This window comes from Marmota marmota, unplaced genomic scaffold (assembly GCF_001458135.2).
Source record: "Marmota marmota marmota unplaced genomic scaffold, marMar, whole genome shotgun sequence".
NCBI lineage: Eukaryota > Metazoa > Chordata > Mammalia > Rodentia > Sciuridae > Marmota > Marmota marmota.
This window is the reverse complement of record NW_025999873.1, coordinates 1,116,990-1,129,199: the sequence shown is the minus strand read 5'-3', so window position 1 is coordinate 1,129,199 and position 12,210 is coordinate 1,116,990. Positions and strand designations below refer to the sequence as shown.

At 38.9% G+C, this 12,210-nt stretch overlaps 1 protein-coding gene and 1 long non-coding RNA gene across 8 annotated transcripts in view; both read right to left on the bottom strand.

Moving 5' to 3' along the window:
• Positions 1-1,273: 1,273 nt before the first annotated feature.
• Positions 1,274-3,579, bottom strand: LOC125611422. Its single transcript, XR_007341615.1, has 2 exons — positions 2,553-3,579; positions 1,274-2,281 (listed from the first exon to the last, which is right to left on the bottom strand). It is a non-coding gene; the product is annotated as an uncharacterized LOC125611422 (long non-coding RNA).
• A 3,881-nt stretch (positions 3,580-7,460) lies between these two features.
• Positions 7,461-12,210, bottom strand: part of Akap10 (A-kinase anchoring protein 10) — a 70,799-nt gene continuing 66,049 nt past the window's right edge. For all 7 annotated transcript variants that reach the window (XR_007341603.1, XM_015506823.2, XM_048786248.1 and 4 more), the window contains one exon: positions 7,461-8,711. Coding sequence is in view for 6 of the 7 variants with exons in the window: in XM_015506823.2 (XP_015362309.1) it covers positions 8,706-8,711 (6 nt within the window). In the remaining variant the exon portion in view is untranslated. The remainder of the gene's footprint in view (positions 8,712-12,210) is intronic.

The following is a 12,210-nucleotide window of genomic DNA, read 5'->3' as shown; positions in this document are numbered from 1 at the left end:
ACTCAAGGGTTAAGATTTCACAAAACCAGTAATTCTTATTGATGCACCAAGAACATTGTTATGGGAAGTTGGCTTTCCCCCTCCTGGAGAGTGCATGTTGTTGAAGAATAAAGTAATGACAGGTACAGTTTAGTGTCTCTTCCTGTTGCCGGAAATTTCACCCATCAGTTTTGCATCTTTAGTGCAAATATTCATACAGGGACAAAAACAATCCATCTAGCGTTAGTATAAAATTAATTTTGGCTTTACAGACTTCCAGAATGGGTTCCAGGGGCACCTGAGCACCCATAAATGATGGCTTGTGAATTGCTGGACTAATCCAAGAGGAACATCTCAAAATTAGCCTCTGGCTAGAGTAGATAGGGTTTTTCAGCCCCCAATTGTAGGAAGGCTTAGTTCTGAGTCTGGGTAGATGAGCCTAGAAAGGCCATTAACTTGGCCTGCTTCATTTAGAGTAAACTTTTTTCCACCTAGCATTTCCTAGGAGAAACCCAGCTCTTTGGGAGAGCTCATTCCCATCTGGTGATGGAGACAGACCATGATTAAAAATTCTTGTGTGTGTAACCCAGGGGTGGTTAACTACTGAGCCACATCCCCATCCCTATTTATTTTGAGACAGGGTCTTGCTAAGTTGCTGAAGCTGGCTTTGAAATTGTTATCCTTCTGCCTCAGTTTCCCAAGTTGCTGGGATTACAGGCATGCACCACATCACACCCGTCCTGAATCAACTCAATGGTTCCAAACTGGACACTGTGTTAGGGCAGCACAGGGGGACTCAACTGAATTGGATATCAGGAAAGACTTTTTGGAAGGAGGAAGCAAAAGAGGCAGTGACAAAGACTTTGGAGATGAAAAGGACTTCTTTAGACTGTGGGGAAAGACATTTTAGATTATGGGCATTGCTTGAGCAAAGGCAGCAGCTCTGAGAACCAAAAATGAATTGAAGATTCATAGTTTGAGATTAGGTCTGTCAATATCTTCAATGCTCAATAAGGAATCTGGAGTTAGCAAATAATGCTATGCAAACAGGTAATGTTATATTTAAGGTAAATCCCCATTTCCTTAATTTTTGAGCTAGGCATGATGGTATGTGCTTGTAGTTCCAACTACTGGGGAGGCTGAGGCAGGAGGATTGCTTGAGCCCAGGAGTTCAAGACCAGCCCAGGCAACATAGCAAGTTCCGATTTCAAAAGAAAAAGAATTTTTTTAAAAAAAATTATGATATTCATCTGTGTATTCATACTTTTAGGAATGTTGATTAAATAGTCAGATGTCTATTTATAATAGCTAATTTATTTACTTATACATGCTTATTTAAAATAACAGTATATACAATAATACAGTAATACAAAATATTGCTTTTTTCCCATTCTCATGTTTCAAGTAACAATTTTTATTCAAATTCTCTACAAGCATCTTGTGTTTCAAAGTCTTTAGATCTATAGCCAGAGTTTTTTGAAGCACACCTCCATCCCTTGTGTCTTAAGTTGTTTGAGTAGCAGCACTTTTTAAAACATGCCTTTGACACTCACTGGAAAGTCTGATCCAAGTCATCACCTTAGGACCATTCTTCCTCACACCCAATTATCATGTAGGTCTATGTTTGTAAACCTTAGAACCACTTGCTTATTGCTTTTGAAATAGCTCTTTGAAAGGCTGGTTTGAAAAATCTAACTCCTGTAATAGTGAGGGAACACTTTCCTGGAATAGTCAAGTTTTTCCTTCTATTTAATCCATTCCAATAGGAGGAAACTATAACTATACAAACTTGCCTTGCTTGAGGCTGGTATGGGCTAAAATGTGAGGAGCAGCCAGGCGTAGAACAGTTGCAGGAAATGACAAGGATGGTTATATGGGTGACTGAGGAATGAAATAGCAAAAGGTTGTTGGGCAGATCAACATCATGAGCAGTGATGTTTCCTGGGATGGCCTGGGGTAGGAGTGAAGAAAGCTAGAAGTGGTATCTTGGAGAATGGAGTCAGGAGTGGACTGGAGCCAAGCAAACAGTGGAGATCAGAGGACAGTCTTCCCAGGTGGCAAGGGTTTAAATGAGGATATGGAGCAAGGATTTGGCAAGGAGCTTATGGAGGATGCTGGTAAGGAATCCTGGTCCAGTCACGGGGTTGGGAGTGACCAGCACACCATGACTATTAAGAAATGATTTCTCTTCTTTTTCTGCAGTGCGTAGGATGGAACTCAGGGCCTCACACACAAGCTGAGCTACATCCCCAAGCCAAGAAATAGTTATCTTGAGGAAAGAGATGTGCAGAATGGGTAGGTCCTAGAGAAAGATTGAGATGGTCAAGAAGTTTGTGAATCACAAAAGGAGAAGGTATCACACCAAAATTGCCCCCAACAGGTCCCTACTGTCTCTCACAGCACTCATCAGACTGAATTGTCTCTATTCATTTTCTATACTGCAGGACAGATGCCGGGTCTGCCCTGGATAGCACTGTATCTATGGCAACTAGAACAGGCATATAACAGGCCCTCAGGAAATAAGTGTTGGAGGAAGAAATGGAGAGGAAAGAGAAGATCAAAGAATGAGGTACCTGTATCCTATGGAACTTAGGAAGGTGGACAGCAAAGGAGATGGGCCAGGAAAGGTATGGTCAGGACCTCAGAGGGCAGCTGGCATCAAAAACCTACAAGACAAACTATAGGAAATGGATCAGACAGGATTTGTTCAAAAGTTTCCATGGGGACCTCGAGTAGCATCCAGATAGGCCCAAACCACAGCCTGAAGGAATATGTCAGGGTTCCCAGCAAAGGCACTGAAGCTGGAGAACTGAAAACTACTGATGACTATGGGGGTGGAACTGGTCTGTGGCCTCTTCTAACCCTTACTCTTGCATGAGACAAGATTTCAGGGTCTCAGACATGTTCAGGTTCCTAGGGACTGAGAAAGGGGGCTCGTGCTTAGATGGTGGTAGTGTTCAGCTCTGATAAACATCTGTATGCTAATAAAGGACTTTTGCCTCTTTGAGTGAGTCATGAATAATAGGTCTTCAAATTACATTTTATATAGCATGGCATTTCAAATAAACAGGAATGAAAACACTCATTTCTCAATTTGCAGCAAAGCAACAGTATCATCATCTAGGAATCTGGTAAAATACAAATTCTTAGGCTCCACCCCAGATCTACTAAATCAGAAATTGGTTGTTAGGCAAAGAAACCTGTTTCAAAACATCTTTTCAAGGGATCCAGACATGTGAAAGTTTAAGAACTACTGCTTTAAGGTAATAAATTTTTCTTAAGTCTTTGACATCTGCTACTCCATGGTGAGTATTGCTACTGGGGAAAACAAAAGAAGGAAGAGCAAACATCTATTTTTTGCCAGGCATAGCAGTGTTAAGAGGCAGTCTCACAGCTTGGGTGTGAGATTCTGGAAAATTCCTTTACCTTAAAACCTTCAGTCTCCTCATTTATAAGAAAGGAAAAAATAAGCACTTACCTTTCAAGATTGTCATAAGAGTCAGATGAGATAGTTCTTGGCCTATGGCAAGTACTCAATTATGCTGTTTATTATTATCATTAAAGTAGAACTTTCAAGGAGCTCATCATTTCATGGACTTAGGACATGTCGATTCTTAGAAACCAGAGACAAGACTAATGTGTGCATATAATATAAAATCATGACCTTGGGAAAACCTGCCTAGCTACTGAACTAACTGAGCTGAGACTGATCCTATGAGCTCTTCTAATCCTTGCCCTTTTTAGAGACAGTCTGGTCTTCATGGTCAGACATCAAGATGTCCACACCTTACTCAAAGCCTAAATAAGTACCAAAAGTTCTAATCTTGCAGCAAGTAAATGGAATGACACAGCAACCCATTCTCATGGAAGGGCATGCCTTCTCAGGCCCCATGTCTCTCCTCCTTTAAGCTACAGTTCTCCCTATGAGCTTCGCAGGAGCTTGATGACTTACAGTAGGACTTTAGGGGTGGGTAGAGGAGTTAAATCATAGGCTCAAAAGGCCATCTTGAGTCAAAAAACCCAGCACATATCTTATTAACCTATTGGGGCAGGGGAGAGGGCTGGGGCTGGAGCCCAGGACGTTGTGCATGGTACACATGTTCTACCACGGAGGCACATCTCTTGCCCACAGTACATTTTAGATGCTAATTCCAATTTCCATCTTTTCAGTAGAATATAAGTTCCAAAGGGTCTAAAAGTTTGTTTTATTCCTTTCTGTGTCCCTTCAGGATAAACAGGCCTGATACTTATAGGGTGGACATTTATGAAACCAATACTTGAATAATCAGAAGGAATGGTGGTTGCTCTTCACGAAAATGAAGAAAACTAAAATCTGAAAGGGACTGTGGGGCTTTGATGAGCTCCTGAGGCTGGGGCCCTCCACCTAGAGCTACACTTAACCTGAAAGGCCAAGCCCTGACCAGGTGCTTCTTTAAGCCAGCACCACTCTCACATGTTGTATGGCATTATGGGATTCTTACCATGATGTAGAAGAGGCCAGCTTGAGATCATTTAGGGATGTGCCTGAAGGCACATTCAAGACAATGGGACTTGGAAATTAGAAGATGAGGGAAAAGGGCAGTTGTCACAATCGTCATCTCTCATTTGCTCTTTGGCAAATCTCAACTTTCTTCAAGCTGAAGCCCATTCTTTTTAGGCTGCTTGCATACCTGCCATAGAGAGACTGGGCCCAGAGAATCCCTGACCCAGCCCATGCTTACAAGATCTACTCATGGAACATCTAAAGGCCCACTCATCCAGATGCCTTTCCATGGTGCCATCTGGTAACAGATGCACTACCAGTCTTAGGCAAGGGAAGTTCCAGGGAAGTTTTGTGGCATCCTGAATGTGCCAGCACAGAGTTTGAAAGACACAAACTGAGGAAATACTTTAGTGATACTCACTAAAGCAAGAATACTCACTTTCCTGTGTGTTAGGCAAGCAGAAAAGGGAAGGCAAAACCCCAACTGAAGATAAATGTCCTTGGGTTTTTGCTCACACAAGTCCCCCCCAGTGTCTTTTATGACCACTCCCACTAGTTCAGAATCCACAGTACCATTCTCCTGCTACTTGGAGCCATTTCTAATCCTGCCTTAGCAGTAAGCCTTCCTCAGTGCCTTCCTGGAAAGGGCATCAGAGTGTGAACCCCACAGGTTGTAACCTTGAAGGTTTTTACTCCCTTGACTCTATCCAAAAGCTAGAATCTGGCCTGGTCATAGAAGTGGTTAGCATTTATAGATTTTTATAACAATTATCCCCCTCCTCTCATTTTAAGCTTATGTGAACTGAAATGCCTTCTATTTCTGGGTTTATTACATTGATGAGTGCAGAATACAGAGAAACATGAAGAGGCCCTGGCCTAGGAAGACGACTAAGTTCTCATGGTGACCATCCTGCAATAGGTAAGGAACTTTTCTTTTTCTTTTGGTGGGGGTGGGGAGACTGGGGGACACAGACAACCAGGGATTGAACTCAGGAGCACTTGACCACTGAGCCATATCCTCAGCCCTGTTTTGTATTTTATTTAGAGACAGGACCTTCACTGATGCTTAGTGCCTTGCTCTTGCTGAAGGTAGCTTTAAACTCGTGATCCTCCTGCCTCAGCCTCCCAAGCCCCTGGATTACAAGTGTGTGTCATTGCACCCAGCAGTAAGGGACTTTACTGAGGCCTAACTTCTCATTACAAAAATGAGTGAGTGTCTCTTAGTTCCATTGGGTTAGGATTCCATTTTGAGAGAATATACCATGACCAAGGAAGGTTTACTAAAGAAAAAGTCTTTCCCAGAATGCAATACTTTGAAGACATGCAGAACACACATGATCATTAGGAATTAGAGCAGTCTGGCAGGATTTAGTCAAGGTTCTTCTGGTTGCTATGTAATACTAACTTTGGGTTGATTCACTCTATGCATTGCTGAGGGATGAGTGGAGTCCAACACAAGGATGCAGGACTGGATGCAGAAATCAGGACAGTCTTGAGGGTTACCAAGGCAGCTGCTCTCTTAGGCTTGCCCATGCACTGCCAACTCTTTTCTAAGTGCCACATCCAAACCACCATTTCTTCCTCATGCAAAATCCTTCAAATAAAGAATTGTCTTGGGCCTATCTGGTCAGGAGTTGAGCCCTGGTCCAATCAATCGGAATGTGGGGGATAGGGATGAAAGGGCAAAAGAAAGATCACTGTACAAACATAGGAGTGTTAAACTTTTGAGTCAGGAAGGATCCCAAACAGTGTCAATAGACAGATCAGTGGCTTAGCTAAATAAAACAGCAATGAAGTTTAGATTTCCTACAATTCAGAATGACCTTCCCCTCCAAATTTCTACTGAACTAGTCAAAGTTCCAGTATTGTAAACCACTTACATTTCATAAAGCTGTAGTGAATATTGGACCCCAAGTAGAAAAAGTTACAATAAATTGCTCCCTGTTTTATTGCTCTTCACTGGATTTGGCTGACAATGCTTTTCACTCTCATCAAATTTATAAAGGTGTGATAAAGACACCAAATTACAAAAAGTATCACTTTCTCACTATTATTTTTACTTTTTAAACAATGAGTTGATGTCAATGACATGATAAAGAGTGAACAACTGATTAATTGCACCTATAAAAACCCTGCCAGGGAATTATATTTTATGGGCACAATGCATAGAACCTGGAACACAGCAATTGCTCAATAATAGATGAATTCCATTCCAATTTTAAAAGGAGCACAAGGACTTACTTTAGATCAAATATGAAATCTGGCTAATAATTTCAGACCAAAGCTGCTTCTGTGTTTCATAGCAGGTGAGGCAGAAAAGGGTAACCAAATCTCAAACTTGCTAATCTTGTCTTTATAAGAAGTTTATGACTACTGGCATCTCTAACTCAGAAGCACAAAATGTATACAAAGAAATGACTAGAAATTATCTTAATTGAAAGCACTAAGTTTGAATAGCCTAGAGTTTTACAGAAATTGTTAGTCGAAAACATGCAGAGGCAGCAACAGTCACCCAAAACCACATTTAATTCTAAGACCTTTATATTGCTTTTCTCCTATTTAAAGTTTGAAGCAATGTGAAATGGATGGAAATATTTTGCTAAAAGAACAAAATAAATTAATCACAGCATATACACCTAATAAAGACTTCAAGTCTATGCCTACACTCCAAACACAAGGCTAAATCCAGTAGTGGCTTGTATTCTGGGTTTTTGTAAAGCAAATGGAAATATTAGGCGGGATCAATAAATTTCAACAGAAGAGCCATAAATGCCCTGAAAGCAGAAAGCTGACACCATTTTAAATATAATTCATATATATATATATTTAAAATCAAACACAATTAAATAGAATATGGTTTAAGTACATGAATACTTCAGCTTTATAAGAACAGAGGTGGTACATAGTACCAAAAAACTTATACACAGCCTTTTTGCTTCTTCTGTTGATGAAACAGTGTGCCTCTATACAATCAATATTGCAATGAATAAATTCTCTATTCAATCAAGACTTTCTCAAGGAGAGAGGTGATTAATAATTATATATTTATGCATATATATATATATATATATATATATATATATATATATATATATCCTTTTTTTTTCTCTTCTTCTTTTTTGCAAAGTCTGAGCAAAAGCAGTAACACCTAAGAGAACATTCTATCCCTTCATTTACACACAGAGAGGAAGCACTGGCATGGTGTGGCTGGCGGAGCGTGCATGTCAACTGGGCCACCTTGCTGATGGCTGTGCAGTCCCAATGCAAAGCCGCCTGAGCAGAAGGGCAATGAGTGAGTCTTTCTGTACTGAAGACAAAAAGAAAAAAGGCCACCACTGCACACTTCCCACTCACAGCAAAAAATGGGGGAGGCAATCAAGCAAGTTGAGTACTTTTCTCCCCACTTTAAAAAACAAAATTATAATCTGTGAATAAACATTTTGTTCGAGGTACCACAGGGAAAAAACTGGAGTGATCCTTATGTCTTTCCTCCCACATGCATTCTGAAAGGGAAGTTAAGTAACTGGAGCGTAGTAAATGTTGCTGCTTGCTCCAAAGGAGCAAGACCTAATGCTCAAAGTAAACTAAATTTGCCCTTTTGTTAACAGGGAGAGACTGGTTTTAAGGATATGCTGCCACCAAAGGAAAGGACAATGTCACTGAAACATGACCTGCGATTTGTCTGTTTCTTTCTAAATTAATGCTTCTGTGAAGACTACACAAGGAACTCTCACCCAGTTCTACACATTGCCACTGAGAGCTGCCTGACTCTGAGTGGGGATGACTCACCTGTTAATTTTAGGAGGACAAAGCAAAGCACCTCTGCCACGTTTTATAATTCTGCTTGAGATGGACTCCTGCTCTAAGAATGTGCACCAAATATCAGCTCTATGCTTATCTGCCTCTCACAGGATGTGGTCCCTGTCTATTTCAGTGGGCTAACTCTATCACACATGGGTTATTGCCATTGGAAAACTAATAATTTTCTAGTAATGTAAACAATACCACTTTGTAGCTTTGTGACTCACTGTATGAACATCATGTGCATCATTTATGTCTACATGTTACTCTGCAATATGGTGGAAGTCTAGGATTGTCTCCCATTCATTCCTGGAAATAACAGTGTTATATCAGTGAAAAGAAATACAGTGCTGTTTTCATTGGCTGTGTTGAAGAATCCAACCAAAGGAAAAAAAGTTCTCTTATACTTCAAAAGCAGATTTCCTTTATCTCAGTTCTTGAGTCATAGCTGAAAAGAAAAAGAAAAAGTATAAGGTAAGGTAACATCTCTGTAACAAGTAACATATTATTAATACAGACTAAAGAAGAAGGCAATCATTTACACAGTGTTTACTATACATCAGAGCTTATGACAGTTCAGAAACTGACTAAAGTCTTGAGAAGTAAAATATAAATCTCGGTAAAAATGGGAGCTCATAACCCACTTGAATCAAAGGGTGAAATATGATATATCAAGAACTATGTAATGTTTTGAATAACCAATAATAAAAAATTAAAAAAAAAGATTAAATAGGTAACAAACTAAAAAAATAAAATAAAATAAATAAAATAAAATAGCATCTCAAAAAATAAATAAATAAATAAATAAATAAATATAAATCTCCTCATTTACATATGAGTGCATGGAAGTTTAAAGAGGTTAAGTACTTGCTTGAATCTTTTTGTTTTGGCAATATCAGAATGAAAAATGGTTTCACTTTATGACAGAGTAATTCTACTTCTGGAAATTAACCCTACAGCATAAGAGAAGGTAAAGACTTACAAAACATTCATAAAAATGTTGTTTGTAACAGGTATAAACATCAAATATCCAAAATAACTGACCACAGGGACTCATTAAATGACAATAAAACCATAATACGTAATACCACAAAGCTCACAAGACTGAGTGTCTCTTTTATTTAGAGTACTGGGGAAGAAACAAACATTGCAGAAACAATTGTTTGATGGCAAATGCTCATCAAACAATTCAGTAATGATGTGAGGTAGTTCACACAAAATGTCTAAGCCTATTCTATAGGCAAATGCAGAGCTGGGGGTTCAAAGCAGAGGGAGGAATCAACATGGGCTAAACAGACTGAGTGATCCTGCATGGGTCTAGGGATTGCTCATTATTTTCATAAAGTCATGGAATGAGAATTAGAAGGGGATCTTTTGAGGTCTTCTTATGCAATCTCTCTAATCTATTGAGAGGAAATGAGGTACTGAGGAAGCAAAGTCACTTGCAAAAGGTCACACATATTGCCTAAAAATGGATTCAAAAGCTTGGGGACAGTCTGGTAGTGGAACATTTGGATAGCATTTGTGAAGCCACTGACACCCAGCACTGTGAAATTAATTAATTAATTAAACAGATTCAGCTAGTCCTGATAGCTTAGTGTTTTTTGTTTTTGCTTTTTTTGTTGTTGTTGTTTCATAGCAATAAACCACTGATCTCTGAGGGACAGGTAGGACAGATAGATGCCCTGACAAGCCAAAGACAAGGCCTAGGAAGCTCAAAATATAAAAGACAGCAAAATATACCCATATATCCTAAAAATGAAAAGCATGTGGTAATAAAATCTAAATACATAACTCAAATGAAAAACCTGAATTATAAACATCTGCTTTCCAAAATAGTTTCTAAAGAACATTTTCTTATTCAAACATTTTATCATCAACCTGATAATGGAGAATCACAAAAATAACTACCTTGTATGTCTTCATACACCTTTAGTTTGCTCTTTACTATTTTAGGTTTGCCTGAGCCAAAAGATAAATATAGACAAAAATTATCACCCTTATACAGAAAAAAGGATAGAGTCTGCAAAAATGAATAGGGCTTTGGTATGAATCAGCCCAGTGAAAAGTTCACAATTAAACCAAGTTTGGTAATGACAGTTCTCAGAGGAAAAAGTTAGACATTTAGCAGGGAAAGAGTGATGCTGGACCTAAACCAAATTCAAGCCCTCTAACCTACTAAGGGATATATGATGTCACTGAACATATTTTTTTTTTGGGGGGGGGGGTTAGGGGTATAGTTCAGTGATAGAATGCTTACCTAGCATGCTTAAGGCCCTGGTTCAATTGTTAGCATTACAGAAAATTGAAAAAAATAAAATAAAAAGGATTCTGTGTGTGTGTGTGTGTGTGTGTGTGTGTGTGTGTGTTACTGGGGACTGAATGCAGGGGTACTCTACCACTGGGCCACAACCCCAGACACTTTGATTTTTAAGACAGAGTCTCACTAAGTTGCTGAGGTTGGCCTTGAACTTGCAATCACTGGGATTATAGGTATGTGCCACCAAACCAAGCTTGCTCCTTCTTGAAACCAGCTTTTGCAGAATTGAAAATCTCAATCCTAAAACTAGAGAAGCTGAGGAGCAACCTTGCCTGGGAAAGTGATGGCACCTGTACCCAATAAGGGGAATGAGAGTGGGTACAAGCATGAGAACTTGTTAAACAAGTTAGAATTAGAAACACCTAAATGGATTACTCTACAAACTATCCAGTCAGGCAACTAACCCTAATGCCAGCAGAAAAGCCTGAGATCTCTGAGCAAAGTAGGTTAGACACACTGAGGGCAAGGATGCTGTACTGAGAAAAGGGTGATCAAGGAAGGGGTGAATATAACACTGAGCCCTCTTTTGCCCTATTTTGCTCCTAAAAACCTGGCAGCCTACACTTTATCTTGAGTTTTCTCTGAGGAATATGATCAGTCTAAGAAGAAAAAAACTTCAAAAAAAAAATTGGACACCAGATTTCCTAAGAAAATATATCGGGCTAGTTAATTTACAATTAACTTTATAAGAAATTGTCAAACTGTTTTTCAAAGTGTTTGCTGTCTTTTTTTATTCCCACCAATAATAAAATTGTTGTACATTCTTGCTAATACATGGTAATTAATGTCACTCTTTTTAATCTTAGCTTTCTTTTGGGTATGTAGTGGAATATCACTAACTTTAATTTGTATTTCCCTAAAAAAATGATATTGGGTGCCTTATCATGTGAGTATCTGACATCCATATATTTTCTCAGTGTATACACTATGGTGTGTATACACTGCTGTTCAGGTGAACTTGATGACTGGCTGAGAGGCTTATCATTCTGGTGTCAAAAGTTTTATTATATTCTGGGTACGGAGGGCATTTAATATATTTTTCTTAACTATAGGGTTTATTTTTATAAATATAGGTCAATTGATCAGTTTATTGACTGGGGATGCCCTTAAAAGAAAGTTTTCTCATTGTGAACCTTAAGGGTCAGGGAAGTAAGTTCATTTGTTACAGTCTATTTTGGGAAAACAAAACTTCTCTCCCCTGATATTCCATTATCTTTGATTTTTCAAAGGGCCTTGATTTTATTGGTAGTTGTGCCTCAGTTAAAATTTATGGGACTTTTGTTGCTATATAGTTGGCATTTTTAATATGTGAAGTATCATAAATAAAGTTATTTATTTAATTTTTTAAAATGACAGTAGGGATATATTATCAACAACTTCATGCTAATAAGTTTTTAAAATTTTTGTAGTTGTAGATGGCAGAATGCCTTTATTTTATTTGTATATGGTGCTAAGGATCGAACCCAGTGCCTTGCACATGCTAGGCAAGCACTCTGCCACTAAGCTCCAGCTCCAGCCCCATACTAATAAGTTTAATAATTTAGGGAAATGGAGAAATTCCTTGACACAAATTACCAAAGCTCATGCAAGAAGCAATAGAAAACCTGAGTAATGACTATATCTATTA